Source organism: Fusarium graminearum, chromosome 1 (assembly GCF_000240135.3).
Source record: "Fusarium graminearum PH-1 chromosome 1, whole genome shotgun sequence".
In the NCBI taxonomy this organism is placed as follows: domain Eukaryota; kingdom Fungi; phylum Ascomycota; class Sordariomycetes; order Hypocreales; family Nectriaceae; genus Fusarium; species Fusarium graminearum.
Window position 1 is genome coordinate 1,968,817 of NC_026474.1, and position 12,462 is coordinate 1,981,278.

The window sequence follows — 12,462 nt, forward strand, 5'->3', positions numbered from 1 at the left end:
TTGTTCAAGGAAATGGGACGCGGATCCGATTGATGATGTCCATACCATTGTCGGTGCCTATTGGCTCACCGTTGCACCTTCAAATCAACAGGTACGTCTATTTGACAATTATCGCCTTATATCATTTCTTAACCGTGATACGAATAGTCCTACAATATCATGTACGGGCCGGCAAACAAACAGCACAACGGATATACTTATGAAAGTTCATTCGTTCACCACAGCGGGCCATCTCACCCAAACCCGGCCAAGAGCGCTCTGTTGACCATCACTACGCATGGTGTTCTCAGGATGATCTGGTCACAAAACAACAGTCGAGTTGAGGAGACGACTATAGAACTCGAAAGTATAAGCGCTTCCGATGAACTCATCACACACGCAACCTTTACGTCTGAAAAGAGTGAGTGTATCTGATTCCATACCTGCCTCAAGTTTTGCCATTAACAATTACCAGAACATCTGCTCCTTGCACTTGCAACAACTTCAAAACAATTGAGGCTCGTCAAGATCGAGATCCAATGGGGCCAAGCTTCTCAAGCGGACAAGGTCCCAGGAAGACCTGCAGGAAACCTGAGCCCGTCTTTGGTTGAGAAACACTTGGCTACCACGAACTGGCTTCAGGGCGGCCCTGGTGATTCTAGTATTGACGCGTCAATGATCGAACTCTCCCACCTAGAAGTTCTTCCCTCTCTCCTGGATAATACTGGAAAGAATCCCACGTCACCTATGGTCGTCACAGTCAAGTCGCGTACCTCCAGTGAGGGATCCTACCAGGCTGCACAAAGTGTCCTCGACCGTTGGGAGGTTGTTGAGCAACGGCAGAATCTATCGTCAGCTTGGGAGCAGCTTGGCAGCCGACGAAACAGCATTTCCTCAGAACTACCTCCTGTCACGCAACTGCGCAAGGTCGCACCTATTACGTCTAACAAAGTTGTAGTTGCGTTCCATACCCTTACCTTCGGCAAGATCTTGGTGCTTGCTTTCGCAGACGGCACAGTAGAGTACCGCGATCGACTAACATTCGACGAAATCTACACAACTCAGGAATTCAACAAGATTATGAACCTTCGACAAGTTGGATGGACATTTACAGACGAAGTGCCTTGTAAGTCACTCACCTACTGTCCCTTTAGCCCTGGCTGACCGGACTTGCAGGTCAACAAATTGCCTTCTCGCCCACATATTGCTCAATGGTGCAAATGGGTGAAGACGGCAAGATCAAATGGACTAAGCTGCATTACCCCAACGGTGATATTGGAAACACGATGCAAGATGGTATGTACATTCGGACTGCTGATTGCAAACATCTCTAACCCAATAATAGCCAATTATGCTGGTAGCATTGCTGCATTATCCGTCACTGCTGCGCCAGCCATGTTTCACCAGAACAACTACGATGATATACTTGCCATTGTGAGGCCGTATACAACAAAGAAGAGTGTGTATTTATTCTAGTTATCACCATATATATCACTAACACAAGCAGGATTCGTCCAAGACTGGGTCACTGAGCTTATCAGGATCCTTAAAATCCAGATCGACTACTCAGAAGACACTCATCACGATTCCCTTGTGCGAAATGGCTCTCTACAGTACTGCCTCAGCATCATGAACGCGCTTGGGTTCCGTGGTGATCTCAGTCCCCGATCGTTCCTAGGCAAATTCTCCATGCTCTTTCTGAACGTCCGGAACGTGGTTGTTCTCATTACTATTGCCAGCAACACGCCTGTTACGGTTAGAGAAAAGCTCAGTCCTTTGGACGAACCTGGTGAGTTATAGCGGATATGACATTTACGCCATTAGCGGCTGCTAACATAAATACAGAGGTCATGGCGACACTTGTTGGCTGTGCAAAGTGGGCACTTGATCTGATTGCCTGGCTTATGGACTCTCTATTTGAGCTTATGAATGACAGCCATTTCCAATCACTGTTGACTCGGGAGCGCTTCAGCGAGGTGGCTTCTTACCTTCAAGAGAAGAACAACGTTGCCCTTCACTTCTTAATGAGCTCATCTAGTCGAGGGTTCCTTTCAGCAGTTTGTCGAAGGCTGGCACACTTGGAAGGATTGAGTGGCCGGGCCATCGAGTTCTATAGGAGGCAGTCAGCTGTCGTTGAGGGTGCTTCGGGCAGGGCGGCCCCTCAGCTGCAACAGGCATATCAGGCAATGCAGCAGGTGACTTCATCGGCACTCGTCAAGGTTTCCGAAGTTGAAACTCTCCTCACCGAGCTTAGCAAGGAGATACGACAAACCTACCAAATCTTCCTGCCAAGCTTCGTCAAGGGTCAGGCGAACCCGCCACAGGGAAAGCAAATTGACATGGCAGTCAAGTCGACTCGCTCGCAGATAGAACTCTCCATGCTTCTGTCAGGATCACCCCCTTCGGCGTTTATCCAGATCATCAAGAAGTTCTTCGCCACAGACCTTCCGTTGTTTCGAAAGTCTGTGGATCCGGGCCGACTGTTTTTTGCAAATTACGATCTTCTCGAGGTCCAGGATGACGAACACAGCTTGGCGGCTAAGAAGGCACGGGGTACGCTGTACGTCGATGTATTCAAGCGGATGCAGATCAGACCCTCCCCCAACAAGCAGTGGAGGCGGTGCTCGAGGTGTACTGCTGTGATGGAGGATATCTTTGGGAGTAGACCTGGGTTCACGTTTGTCCTGGCACAGCAACGCAAGTGCTCTTGTGGAGGACAATGGACATTGCTTCCTAAAGGAAATGTTGCGTGAGTTATTGATGGGTGAGCAGGGCGTTTATATTGGTTATTGAACTTGGTGCCTGGTGTTTCTGAATTGGAAGTATATCACGATATAGTGTCATAATAGGGAAGCTTAAGAATACGCATATTTCACTTTTTTGTTAACCAATACAGTGTGCTTTTTCTCCCTTCATATTGATAGATACATTCCTTTTAACCTGTCTCAATGAGTCGACTAGTAGAGCTGGCTTGATTCACTAGCTGATGATCATGCCTACCTTGACAAATGGTCTGTTTCAGCACACATCCTCTCTGGTATTCCAGGTTGCTGGTACCTGTCACCTGCCACCTACTGGTGCGTGTCCCTGATCAAGGTCTCGGTTAGTGCTCTCGACAGTAAAGTTCAGTATGGTCATGTCTTACCAACAGGGGCAGCACATGGTTGCCATCGTGCCACTATGACAGCCAGAGGCACAAGCCTCCAGACTAAACTCAGACTCCGATACGAGAACCGTTTCTAAAGTCATCTAACAAACTAGCATTAGACTACCTTTCGCTAATCAAGTTCGTCGTGTCCTCGTATGTCGTGCATTGAAAACATAACACGATTCATGGCCAACACGAAACGAATACCCTATAGCAGATCTGACCGAGCCAAACATCGACTACTTGTTTGTAGAAAGAGGCAACCTGCTTATCCCCCCATACTCCATGGGAAATTAGGATGTGATGGCGCCAGACTCAGTTTGGAGCAGTCGTCAAAACAGCAACGATAGCGCCTCATTAGCTGCTGTGACAAAAGGAGTGTATTTAAGAAAGATCGATCAGCAAACAACGCTGGCAGAGTCACAACTCCAAGCGCCACCTAATTTCAAGTCAGTGGGGGTTATCCAAGGTCTGTAGTTGCATTTGATGTCCCTCCAAGCACGTTTTCAATGTGCTCTTGTGTGATAAAAGGTGAAGCGTTACAGTGACTGTGTGAGAAATGTAAAGATCTGCAGGTCATGGTGCCACTTGGACTGGATGTGAACGTTTCCGGGCAAGTCTGTTGTTCCAAGGTAACTTGGCTTGGTCTTGAGGTGCCAGGCACAGGTACAGATACCCTGTACTCAAATATACCCCTGTCATGATGATGTGCATCTTTATTAGCCCGAATGACTATGATGCTTGGCTTTCGATAGTGTTGGATTTGTGATGCATCTGTATGATGGCGACAAGAGGTTCGACCTGTCATCGAGTGCATGTACGATGAGAACAAATAATTATTTATCGCCAGAGTATTTTACAGTATCATTACGAATTCTGTTACATTCGACTGCCGATGACCCTGTCTGTCATAGCAATAGAGTTCAAGCCAGTCGTGATCCGGATCTAAGGGAAAGACCCTGAAAACGGACAGATAATAAGGTGTGTAACAAGGGACACCCTGCGATAGAATCTGTCGTAGCACATGGACACAGTCCATCAGATGCCAGCCTGTTCTTTCAGTGAACATGTCACACAAGAGAGAGATGGAGTCTTGTTTGATACAGCGCTTAGTGAAGACATTGCACCTACACCGCCAGTCACTAATAGAAAGCACAACTATGAATAAAAAGGGACGGAGTGAATCTAGAGTTGATAATCAATTATTAGATTCTTCATGAATGTTTGCCAGGCGCTAAACGCAACCAGTTATGGCCCATTTCGTCAGGTCTACTAGCTCATTAGACACCATCTAGCACTTGATTCGTCAAGGTAGGGGCACTATCTGAACCCCTGGATCATGAGGCGGTTGAGCTGAATGTGTTGCCGGAGAAATCAATGTTGTCCAAGGATGCATTAGACATATATACCATACGGACTATGATCGACTGTACAGAGTAGTGGTCTTTCTTTCTTCTAGAGCCGGAGAATTTGAAATTGTGCATAGAAAAAAGAAGCAAAAATAGAAGAAGAAAAGAAGAGTTTCCACCGGTTGACGTGCGGTTACACGCATATGCACAGAATCGCGAAACCGTTTCGATAGCCGCCGCCTTAATATAACGGTAACACAATTTTCCGTCACGCAACTTTGTTTATTTTCGTACAAAGAGGGCGGCAAATGACTCGAAAGAGGCCAAGGACATGCTGGAAAATCCAAATTTGGCGCTTCATCCTTGCGCCAGCCTTGTTCAGATTCCATCTCGGCCTTTGGAACGACATTGAGCAATTGAGCTACCTGAGGCATTGGTCGCAGATTGGTCCATGGCAGATCGTTTCTCTTGTCCCATCTATAGAGTCAACGAGACGAGATGAAGATACGGGGACTTTTATGAGTCTAATTGGACGTGTCTATGCGTAGGTACCTGTCAAGGTCAAGGGACAAGAGGTATCGACAAAGGATTGTCCCTGACCTTCAAGACTTGGAAGGTAGTATCATGATACTGTACCTTAATCATCCACATGAAAGGGTTATAGAGCCTGAAATGGATTGAGTGCCGTGCCGCTCTTTGCGCGGCGCATGCAATTGGATCTTGTATCACCTCTAATGTCAAGGTACAGGTGATCAATAGCTCGCCTTCCCCTGAAGGGTTTGTTATGGTAGCGCCCTTTCCTAGGCGCTAGTGCAGGTACTTTATGGTAAATCCCCCCCAATGGATCCTTTCCGTTGGTCACCACCTTCACCAGAACACCCTTGTTGTTTAATTGCAATTGGTTAGGCGATTAACCTTTCAGGTACAGAGATGCTTTGACTGGTTCATTGCGCGGCTATCAACTGTTGTGCTTTATTTCCCTTTGTTTTTCCCACGATCCAATGCCATGCGAGTATGTGCTAGACAAGAGGTCAGCTCTACTATCAAGCCTCACCATTCCTTCCAAAAACCCTCACATGAGATTGGGAGATGCAGTTCGCCCCTCACATAATGATCGATCAACCTTACAAAGTGCAAACCTCTTGTGTACTGACCTTGCGGGGATTCGGTGCAGGGGGTACCCGTCGTCATCATCGAATCGAACCCATGCCCCTTTTTCCAAGCTACTTCGAGCTAAGCTTAGATCAAATGAAAACATTATTGGACCCCTGACCTTAGAATCAACCGCCTAGACTACCTAAACTACTATCGTGCATAGTACCCAGCCATCGCTCCAAGCTCCTGCTCCTGCTCCTGACAGTTCCCTTCGCTTCGTTCGTCTCCCCCAGGGGCTAATTTTCATTTCTCTTCTTTCCCTTCCCTCACCCGTTGCTCATGATTGACCGACGCACCTTATTCCGGTGATAAGACACCACCTACTTACTACCTACCAACTGTACACATTATACCACTTGTACAAAGTACTACCTGTAACTTATACCTGGCTTATTGGTGTGTCTGTGTCTACGTCTGTGTTGCGTCCCGTCCTGTCGTGCGGCACACGCCCTCTCCTCCGTTACAACTTCACCCCCACTCCTCACGCCTCTACCGTTCTCTCTCACATCTTACCGCCGCCCAAGACCAAGACTTGCTGCGAAGCGTCCTCTTTGGTGCAGTCCTTTGATCTGGCGAGGACCGGTCGGTATATCTTCCAAATATGGAACCCGCCCTGGCTGTTTCCGCTCCGGGGTCTGGAGTAACGGAGCCTTCTGCAACTTCTGATACTCGTTCTGATACCAAGACACCTCCTGGCGCATCTGCAACTTCTGCTGCTGCAACCTCAACCTCTTATTACCCTGTCGATAATAGCGCCGACTCTCGTCCGTCCTCTGCAACATCGAGCCATTCGTTTCAACTCCAAAAAGAATCCCACGTGCCCGCTCTGCGATCTCCAGCAACTCTCGCTCGATCTCAAACGGTTGACGTCCTACCCGGCTCGTCCTCCGTACCTGGCCCCGAGTCTGTCACCTCGCCTACCGGTTCTGTTCAATCCTCTGGAAGCTTCATCAAGCGCAAACCTCTCTCCACGTCGGCGTCGGCGATTGCCCTGCGCTTCTCGTCATCAGGATCACCTCTGCCGTCCATCATCGACTTGCCATTGCCGAGCCAAAGGTTCTCCAGGCCTGGACTCATCGACAGTCCTACCCTCTACGAGTTTTCCTCCGCTTCTCGCAACGGGCCGCCAACCGCCCAGTGAGTTCTGCCCTCAACTATATTCTTTGTCTCTTTGTCTTCATGTCTCACATGGCCAACTTGGTTCCCCTGGCTTCCCTTGCATAAATTGTTGCTGACTCGAATTCCTCTCTAGAGTTCCCGACGCCAACCTGGCGTCCCTTGCCGCGACAAACCTTGGAACACAGAACATTCCAGGACACAGCCCTACTGCCTCCAGCTCTGATTTCTCAGATGTCCTGGATGGGTATGACGATTTGATATCTGAATCGAAATCAGAATCTGGACCAGACGTTACCCGTGAAACTATCCTTGATGGGAGTGACACAGAAGACGATAACGACGACAACGACGACAAGAAAGCCAAAAATATCACTTCGAGGGACAAAGAAATTGCAATTGTTCCCGACCCCGCCGAGCCAACACAGCCAAAGGATCACTCTGAAGCCGACGCTCAAAGAGCCCAATCGCCTTCATCCGATAATACTATTTCAAACCCGAAACTGGCTCCCGCTCCCATGTTTGTTCCAAAGCAAACTCCACCACATCTCAAGCTCGACAAGGTCACAATTGACGTTGCGAACTACGACTCATCCCCTGATGATACCAATTCACCATCGGCTCAAAACACACCATCGCCGCAGCTCAATAAACCTTTGCCCAAGTCGCCGGGCCAGAACTCACCGTTTGCTTCTCTCTTCAACTGGGCAGCGCCTTCACCCTCACCGTCTGGGACGGAATTCTCGTCCGCATATTCGCCGTTATCTCCTTCAAAATACGGCACAGCAAATGATACGGTTAGCAGCCCTCAATCCGTTGTTCAGGAATATGCCGCTGGTGTAACGGATACCCTGCCCTTTCGTAACTCATACTCACCGGTTCTACAGTCCCCCGCTTACGCGCAAATTGACGAAATGGAAGACGAACTAAAAGCCATCAGCGTCGAGCTGGCAAGCTCCATTCGGCGCGAGATGGACCTGGAAGACCTGGTAGACAGGCTCCAGGAACAGATCAACAACCCTCAGGCCCCTGGTAAGAGGTCAAGCGATTACTACTCCGACTCAGGTTACAGTTCAGCAAAGTTGAGCGACGCCGAGCCGAGTCGAGAGGAACTTGAAAAGATTCAAAGGAGATCTGAACAAGAGAAGGCTTCAATAAGATTAGAACTCACAAACAAACTCCAAGATGAAAGGGGGAGGCGAAAAGAGCTTGATCAGCAGATCAAAGAGCTTGCCGAAAAGGCGTCGCAAGTCGACCTCGCCCAAATGAACAACCAGGACGCCACTGGACGACTAAAGGATCTCGAGACCACCTGCGGCGACCTCAGGAGGCGGCTGTCTGAGGAGCGCGTTGTTAAGAACAACTTTGAGGACCTCATCAACGCCATCCGAGGAGAACTCCACGAGGCCACCAGCGAGAGAGACAACCTCCGTGATGAGGTTGTTCCTCAACTGAGGGCTCGTGTCGAGGGCCTCGAAATTGAGGCTGCTGAATACTCAAACTTAACATATGAGTCTTCAAAGATGCAGCAGGAACTCCATATGCTCAGGAAGGAATACGACGTCTTGCGAAGTGGTTCGAGACCCGGTTCCCCTACTCCGTCGCTTAACAACACCCGCATGTCTCGTGCCATGTCTGGTGGCTTCGGTGGCGGCCTTGCCAGATCTAACTCGGTCGCGACTGGCTCGTTCCGCGGCCAGCGCCCTTCAGGCCTGTCTAGATCCAACAGTGTTAAGAATGTGCAGATTGAGTCCAGAGAAGCTCTCTCAGAGAGATTAAAGGATGTTGAGGCTCAGAGAGACGCTCTTCATAGCGCTCTGAAAAACCTTCTCGATCGCCAGGAGTTCCAAAACCGCGAAAACGAGAAGAAGATTAGAATGTTGCAGAACGAGCGGGAGAGGCTCCTCTCAGCAAACCCTCGAAAGGCTGGCTTTGAACGAGAGATCTCTAACCTTCGTACTGAGATCAACGTTTTGCGCCGCCGAGCTGAAGATGCCCTTGAGCAGAAGTGGCAGGTAGAGAGTGGCCTTGGTGGTCTCAAAATGGATCTAGATAAGGCCGAGCAGGAAATCGCTCTGCTCCGTGCACTCTTGGAGGAGAAGGACATCCTTATTCCTCCCTCCTTCGCCCGCTCAAGTGGCTCAAGCACTGGCAGCAACTCGTTCGGTAGCATACCAGTAACATCAGAGTCACTTGCAAAGGCATATGACCAATTGAAGGCCGCCTATGCCGAGTCGCTTGAACGAATCAAGGAACTCGAGCACGAGACCGGAGCGGATGAGAAGACCCAGCTTGCTGTCGAGCGCCTCGAGCACACTCTTTCCATTGCAGTCTCTGAGCGCGATGCTGCCAAGTTTGAAATTGACAGTCTCAGAAACCAGTACGAGACGATGAGCGAATCCGAGACTAAGGGTATCGAGAGTGAACGCGCTCTCGCCGATGAGCTCAATGACTCGGCCCGTCGGGTTGGAGAGCTCGCCTCTCAAGTCCAGCAGCAGCTCGCAGCCAACGCACAGCTTCGAGAGCGCCTCTCTAACGCTGTCATTCGAGGTGACAACGACCGCAAGAGCAACTCGGACCGTATCGCTGCCCTCCAAGTTAGCCTCAAGTCTATGGAGGACAAGCTTATTGCTGCCCAGACAGCATCTGAAGATCGGGTCAACCGTCACGAGGAAGAGATCACCGCTATCCGTGATGCCCACAATGCTCAGCTTCAGCGTATGAGCAACAACGCCAGTTACTATGGCCCTCGTTCTCCTAGTTTCCAGGCCAACCGCAAGCCTTCACTGCTTAGCCCACTATCACCTCGATTCCCTGGCGCGCTCCGGTCGCCACGCCTGAGCGAAAAGTCCTTCGAGGAAGCTGCGCAGATGGAGGTACTCCGCCAGCGAGTGACTGAGCTGGAAAAGGCGCTCGAGGATGCTGAGAAGGATATGCAAGACGTCATTGCCAGAATGAGTACAGCTCAGATCGAGGTGCTCACCCTTCAAGATGAGCGAGAGGCTGCTGTTCGTGAAACACGACGCCTCCAGAAACTCCTTGAGCAGGAGCAAGTTAAGTCCTTTGAGGACAGATTCAAGACGCTCAGTGGCAACGTCTAAAAGAGAAGGAACAGGGGAAAATAGAAAGACCACATTAATTGGAGTATGATGATGGGAGTACCTTTTACAGTTGGTGCTCGTAATGCATTTAGCGAACCGGAGTTGTCTGCTTTTTACATCTTATCATTATTCGGTAATGATTTTCAGCAGCCAGAACGGTTGCGTACTTTCTACATGGCTTCTTATAGAGTCTTGGAGTACTATTTTGGGTACTTATTCTTGTGGTAGTATCACCGCGTCTCACATACATACATACGCGTGCATTGGAAAAGGAGCATCTGGGAAGGGTTTTTGGACACCTGGGGTTTACACCAAACACGATCCACAAAATGGACGTGGATTGTTTAAGTATATAATGTTTTTTATTCTTGTTTGGCTATTGTTGAGGGATCGCGTGCCGCCCGTTTTTATCATAAGTAGATAGAAGGCCAGACAAGAAACTGCCTACAGTGCAGTAATAAATGCTTCAACACATCCTCTTGAGTCTACACACTACTAAGGTATTACGCACTTAATGGATCGTTTGTTGTGTTCATGTGATGTGTTAGCCAGAAGGGTTAGTATTGTGCTAATCCCTTTGAAGTTTGTTTGGCCCCCCCCCCCCCCCCCCCCTCGTGTGCACCTGCTATTGAGGCTATCACCAAACGTGTTTGGAAGTCGCTATCCTACGTAATTTTCTTTGTCCTTTGTGCACCCTCTTTGAAGGTGGCTTTGAGAAATGTTTTATTTCTTGCAACGTACGTGAATTCGGTAATCTTGCATCACTCAATCAACATTATCACGATCTCTTGTATCAATTATTGTTGACCACGATGCTATCTCCCAAGCACCACATCCTTTATTGGGTGGTGTCGTTCTTGACACTCCCTCTATCCGCTCTCCGAAAGTATCTCACCGATCGCGGACTCGTATCTGATGTCATAGATGATCTTGAGTATCCCCTCGTCGGTCTGGTATTTTACTTCCTTTCGCGCTGGGCAATGGCACTACCTGAAGAGGCTAAACAGAGAGCCGAGCAGGAGGTGAAATTCAGCGGTCTTGTCACTCCAGTACAGCCAGAAGAGCCAGAGAAAGAACTCATTACAGAGACAGCCGCAAACGCCAACATCAAAGTCAACGGCAACGGCAACAACCGTGGCAAAAACGCCAGAAAGAGATTCGCACGAGGTCAGAATAAGGCTCGTGGGCAGAATGGGAACAATTCGAACCAGGACAAGAACAATTCGAACCAGAACAAGAACAGCTCAAACCCGAATGGAAAGGCGAGATCCAACAGGAATAGAACACTGAAACCACCGGTACAGCTGGACCTGAACAAAATCTCTAAGAGACGACTTCTTCGAAAGACCCCTGTCACTTGGGACGAATCAATCAAGCGAGTTGTGAGCTACTTTGTTCATCATTTCCTAGAGGAACTTTACTTTCTCAGCCTGATACTTCTGTTCACTCGTGTGAAGCTACCCGGACTTGAAGAGAGTCCGGGAGGGGACTACGGTCAGATGGCGGCACGAGTCTTGATAACCTTCATGACTCTAGGTACTCTAGAACCGCTGAGATGTTCTGTAAGTCTCTACTATCCACTCCAACTATCACGTCATATACTTGCTGATACACTTTCTTCGTTGCAGCGATGGGATATCGAGGCTTGCGGTCTTGGAATGTTTACCTACTGTTGTGTGTTTTGCGACGAAGGTCCAGGTCCATGGGCATCTGTAGAAATGGGAGCCGTGGGTCTCTGTGTGATGGGAGCATTGGTCGAATGTCTGCTTTGGATCAAGGTCGGCCACTTTGTTTGTTGGCCTGCGTTGTGGTTGACAAGCGACAACATCAGCGTATCCGACATGCTCATCCGTATTTCAGCACTTTCACCACTGATTGACATCGTTGAGACTGTAAGTTTGAAAGGCACCTCGGAGGACGGACGGCTGATATTAGAATAACCAGGCCACCTATGCCATTGTCTCCTGCACCTCGCCTGCATGGTTTGAGAGAAGACTGGAGCTTACGCAGAGACCCCTTTAGTACACGCGGTACTCCCACAAGCTATTCGTCGCGACGACCTATCTTATTTTCCCCTACATCATGGGTATTCTATTGCAGGCACTTTCAGATGCAGGAAAACACGGTACCTGGAACGATACAGAGGGATTCGGTCAGGGAGCACGTTCAGTAAAGAACGGGACAGGTCTTGGTTAGAGCGTGTGTCGGCCTCCAAGTTCTGGGGTGGAAGAAACAGACAGCGTATGGTTATATTCTCCAATGACATAAATCGAGTGACTGGTTTCGTTTTTTACGTTGACCGTCTAGTGTTCCGATCTATCGCGGAGGTATAATACAAGTTGGCTTGTGTCCTCACATGTGTAGTCTATAAGCCGAGCAAGAGTAAATACGCTTATTCAAGGCAAGTACTAGTAGACATTACCATGCCATCGGGGTTTCGGGACCTATCTGTTGTCCCTTGGCCTCTTGCTACAGATTTATGTGCATAGACTGCGACAGTAAGCTATCTTTTTGGCCAAGGTGACACAACACGCCGTGGGATAATCGAAAATAGACATAGGTCTCGGATGATAAGCCTGAAGAAAAACCAACCGACTGGTAATGAAACTAAATC

At 49.0% G+C, this 12,462-nt stretch overlaps 3 protein-coding genes across 3 annotated transcripts in view; all 3 read left to right on the forward strand.

Moving 5' to 3' along the window:
- FGSG_00617 (uncharacterized protein) overlaps positions 1-2,732 on the forward strand; it is a gene marked incomplete at both ends in the record, with an annotated part of 3,247 nt that extends 515 nt beyond the window's left edge. Inside the window, 6 exons of the mRNA XM_011318006.1 lie at positions 148-400; positions 455-1,105; positions 1,156-1,275; positions 1,325-1,413; positions 1,594-1,768; positions 1,825-2,732. Of these exons, the coding sequence (XP_011316308.1) occupies positions 148-400; positions 455-1,105; positions 1,156-1,275; positions 1,325-1,413; positions 1,594-1,768; positions 1,825-2,732 (2,196 nt within the window). The remainder of the gene's footprint in view (positions 1-147; positions 401-454; positions 1,106-1,155; positions 1,276-1,324; positions 1,414-1,593; positions 1,769-1,824) is intronic.
- Positions 2,733-6,232: 3,500 nt separating this feature from the next.
- Positions 6,233-10,030, forward strand: FGSG_00618 (uncharacterized protein; the record flags this gene model as incomplete). Its single annotated transcript, XM_011318007.1, has 3 exons — positions 6,233-6,768; positions 6,884-7,544; positions 7,635-10,030. The coding sequence occupies 3 exons, from the start codon at positions 6,233-6,235 to the stop codon at positions 9,846-9,848; spliced, it is 3,411 nt and encodes a 1,136-aa protein (XP_011316309.1). The 3' UTR covers positions 9,849-10,030.
- A 1,317-nt stretch (positions 10,031-11,347) lies between these two features.
- On the forward strand, positions 11,348-12,044 carry FGSG_00619 (uncharacterized protein; the record flags this gene model as incomplete). Its single annotated transcript, XM_011318008.1, has 3 exons — positions 11,348-11,410; positions 11,477-11,740; positions 11,871-12,044. 3 exons carry the CDS (start codon positions 11,348-11,350, stop codon positions 12,042-12,044), a joined length of 501 nt encoding a protein of 166 aa, XP_011316310.1.
- Between the last annotated feature and the right edge of the window lie 418 nt (positions 12,045-12,462).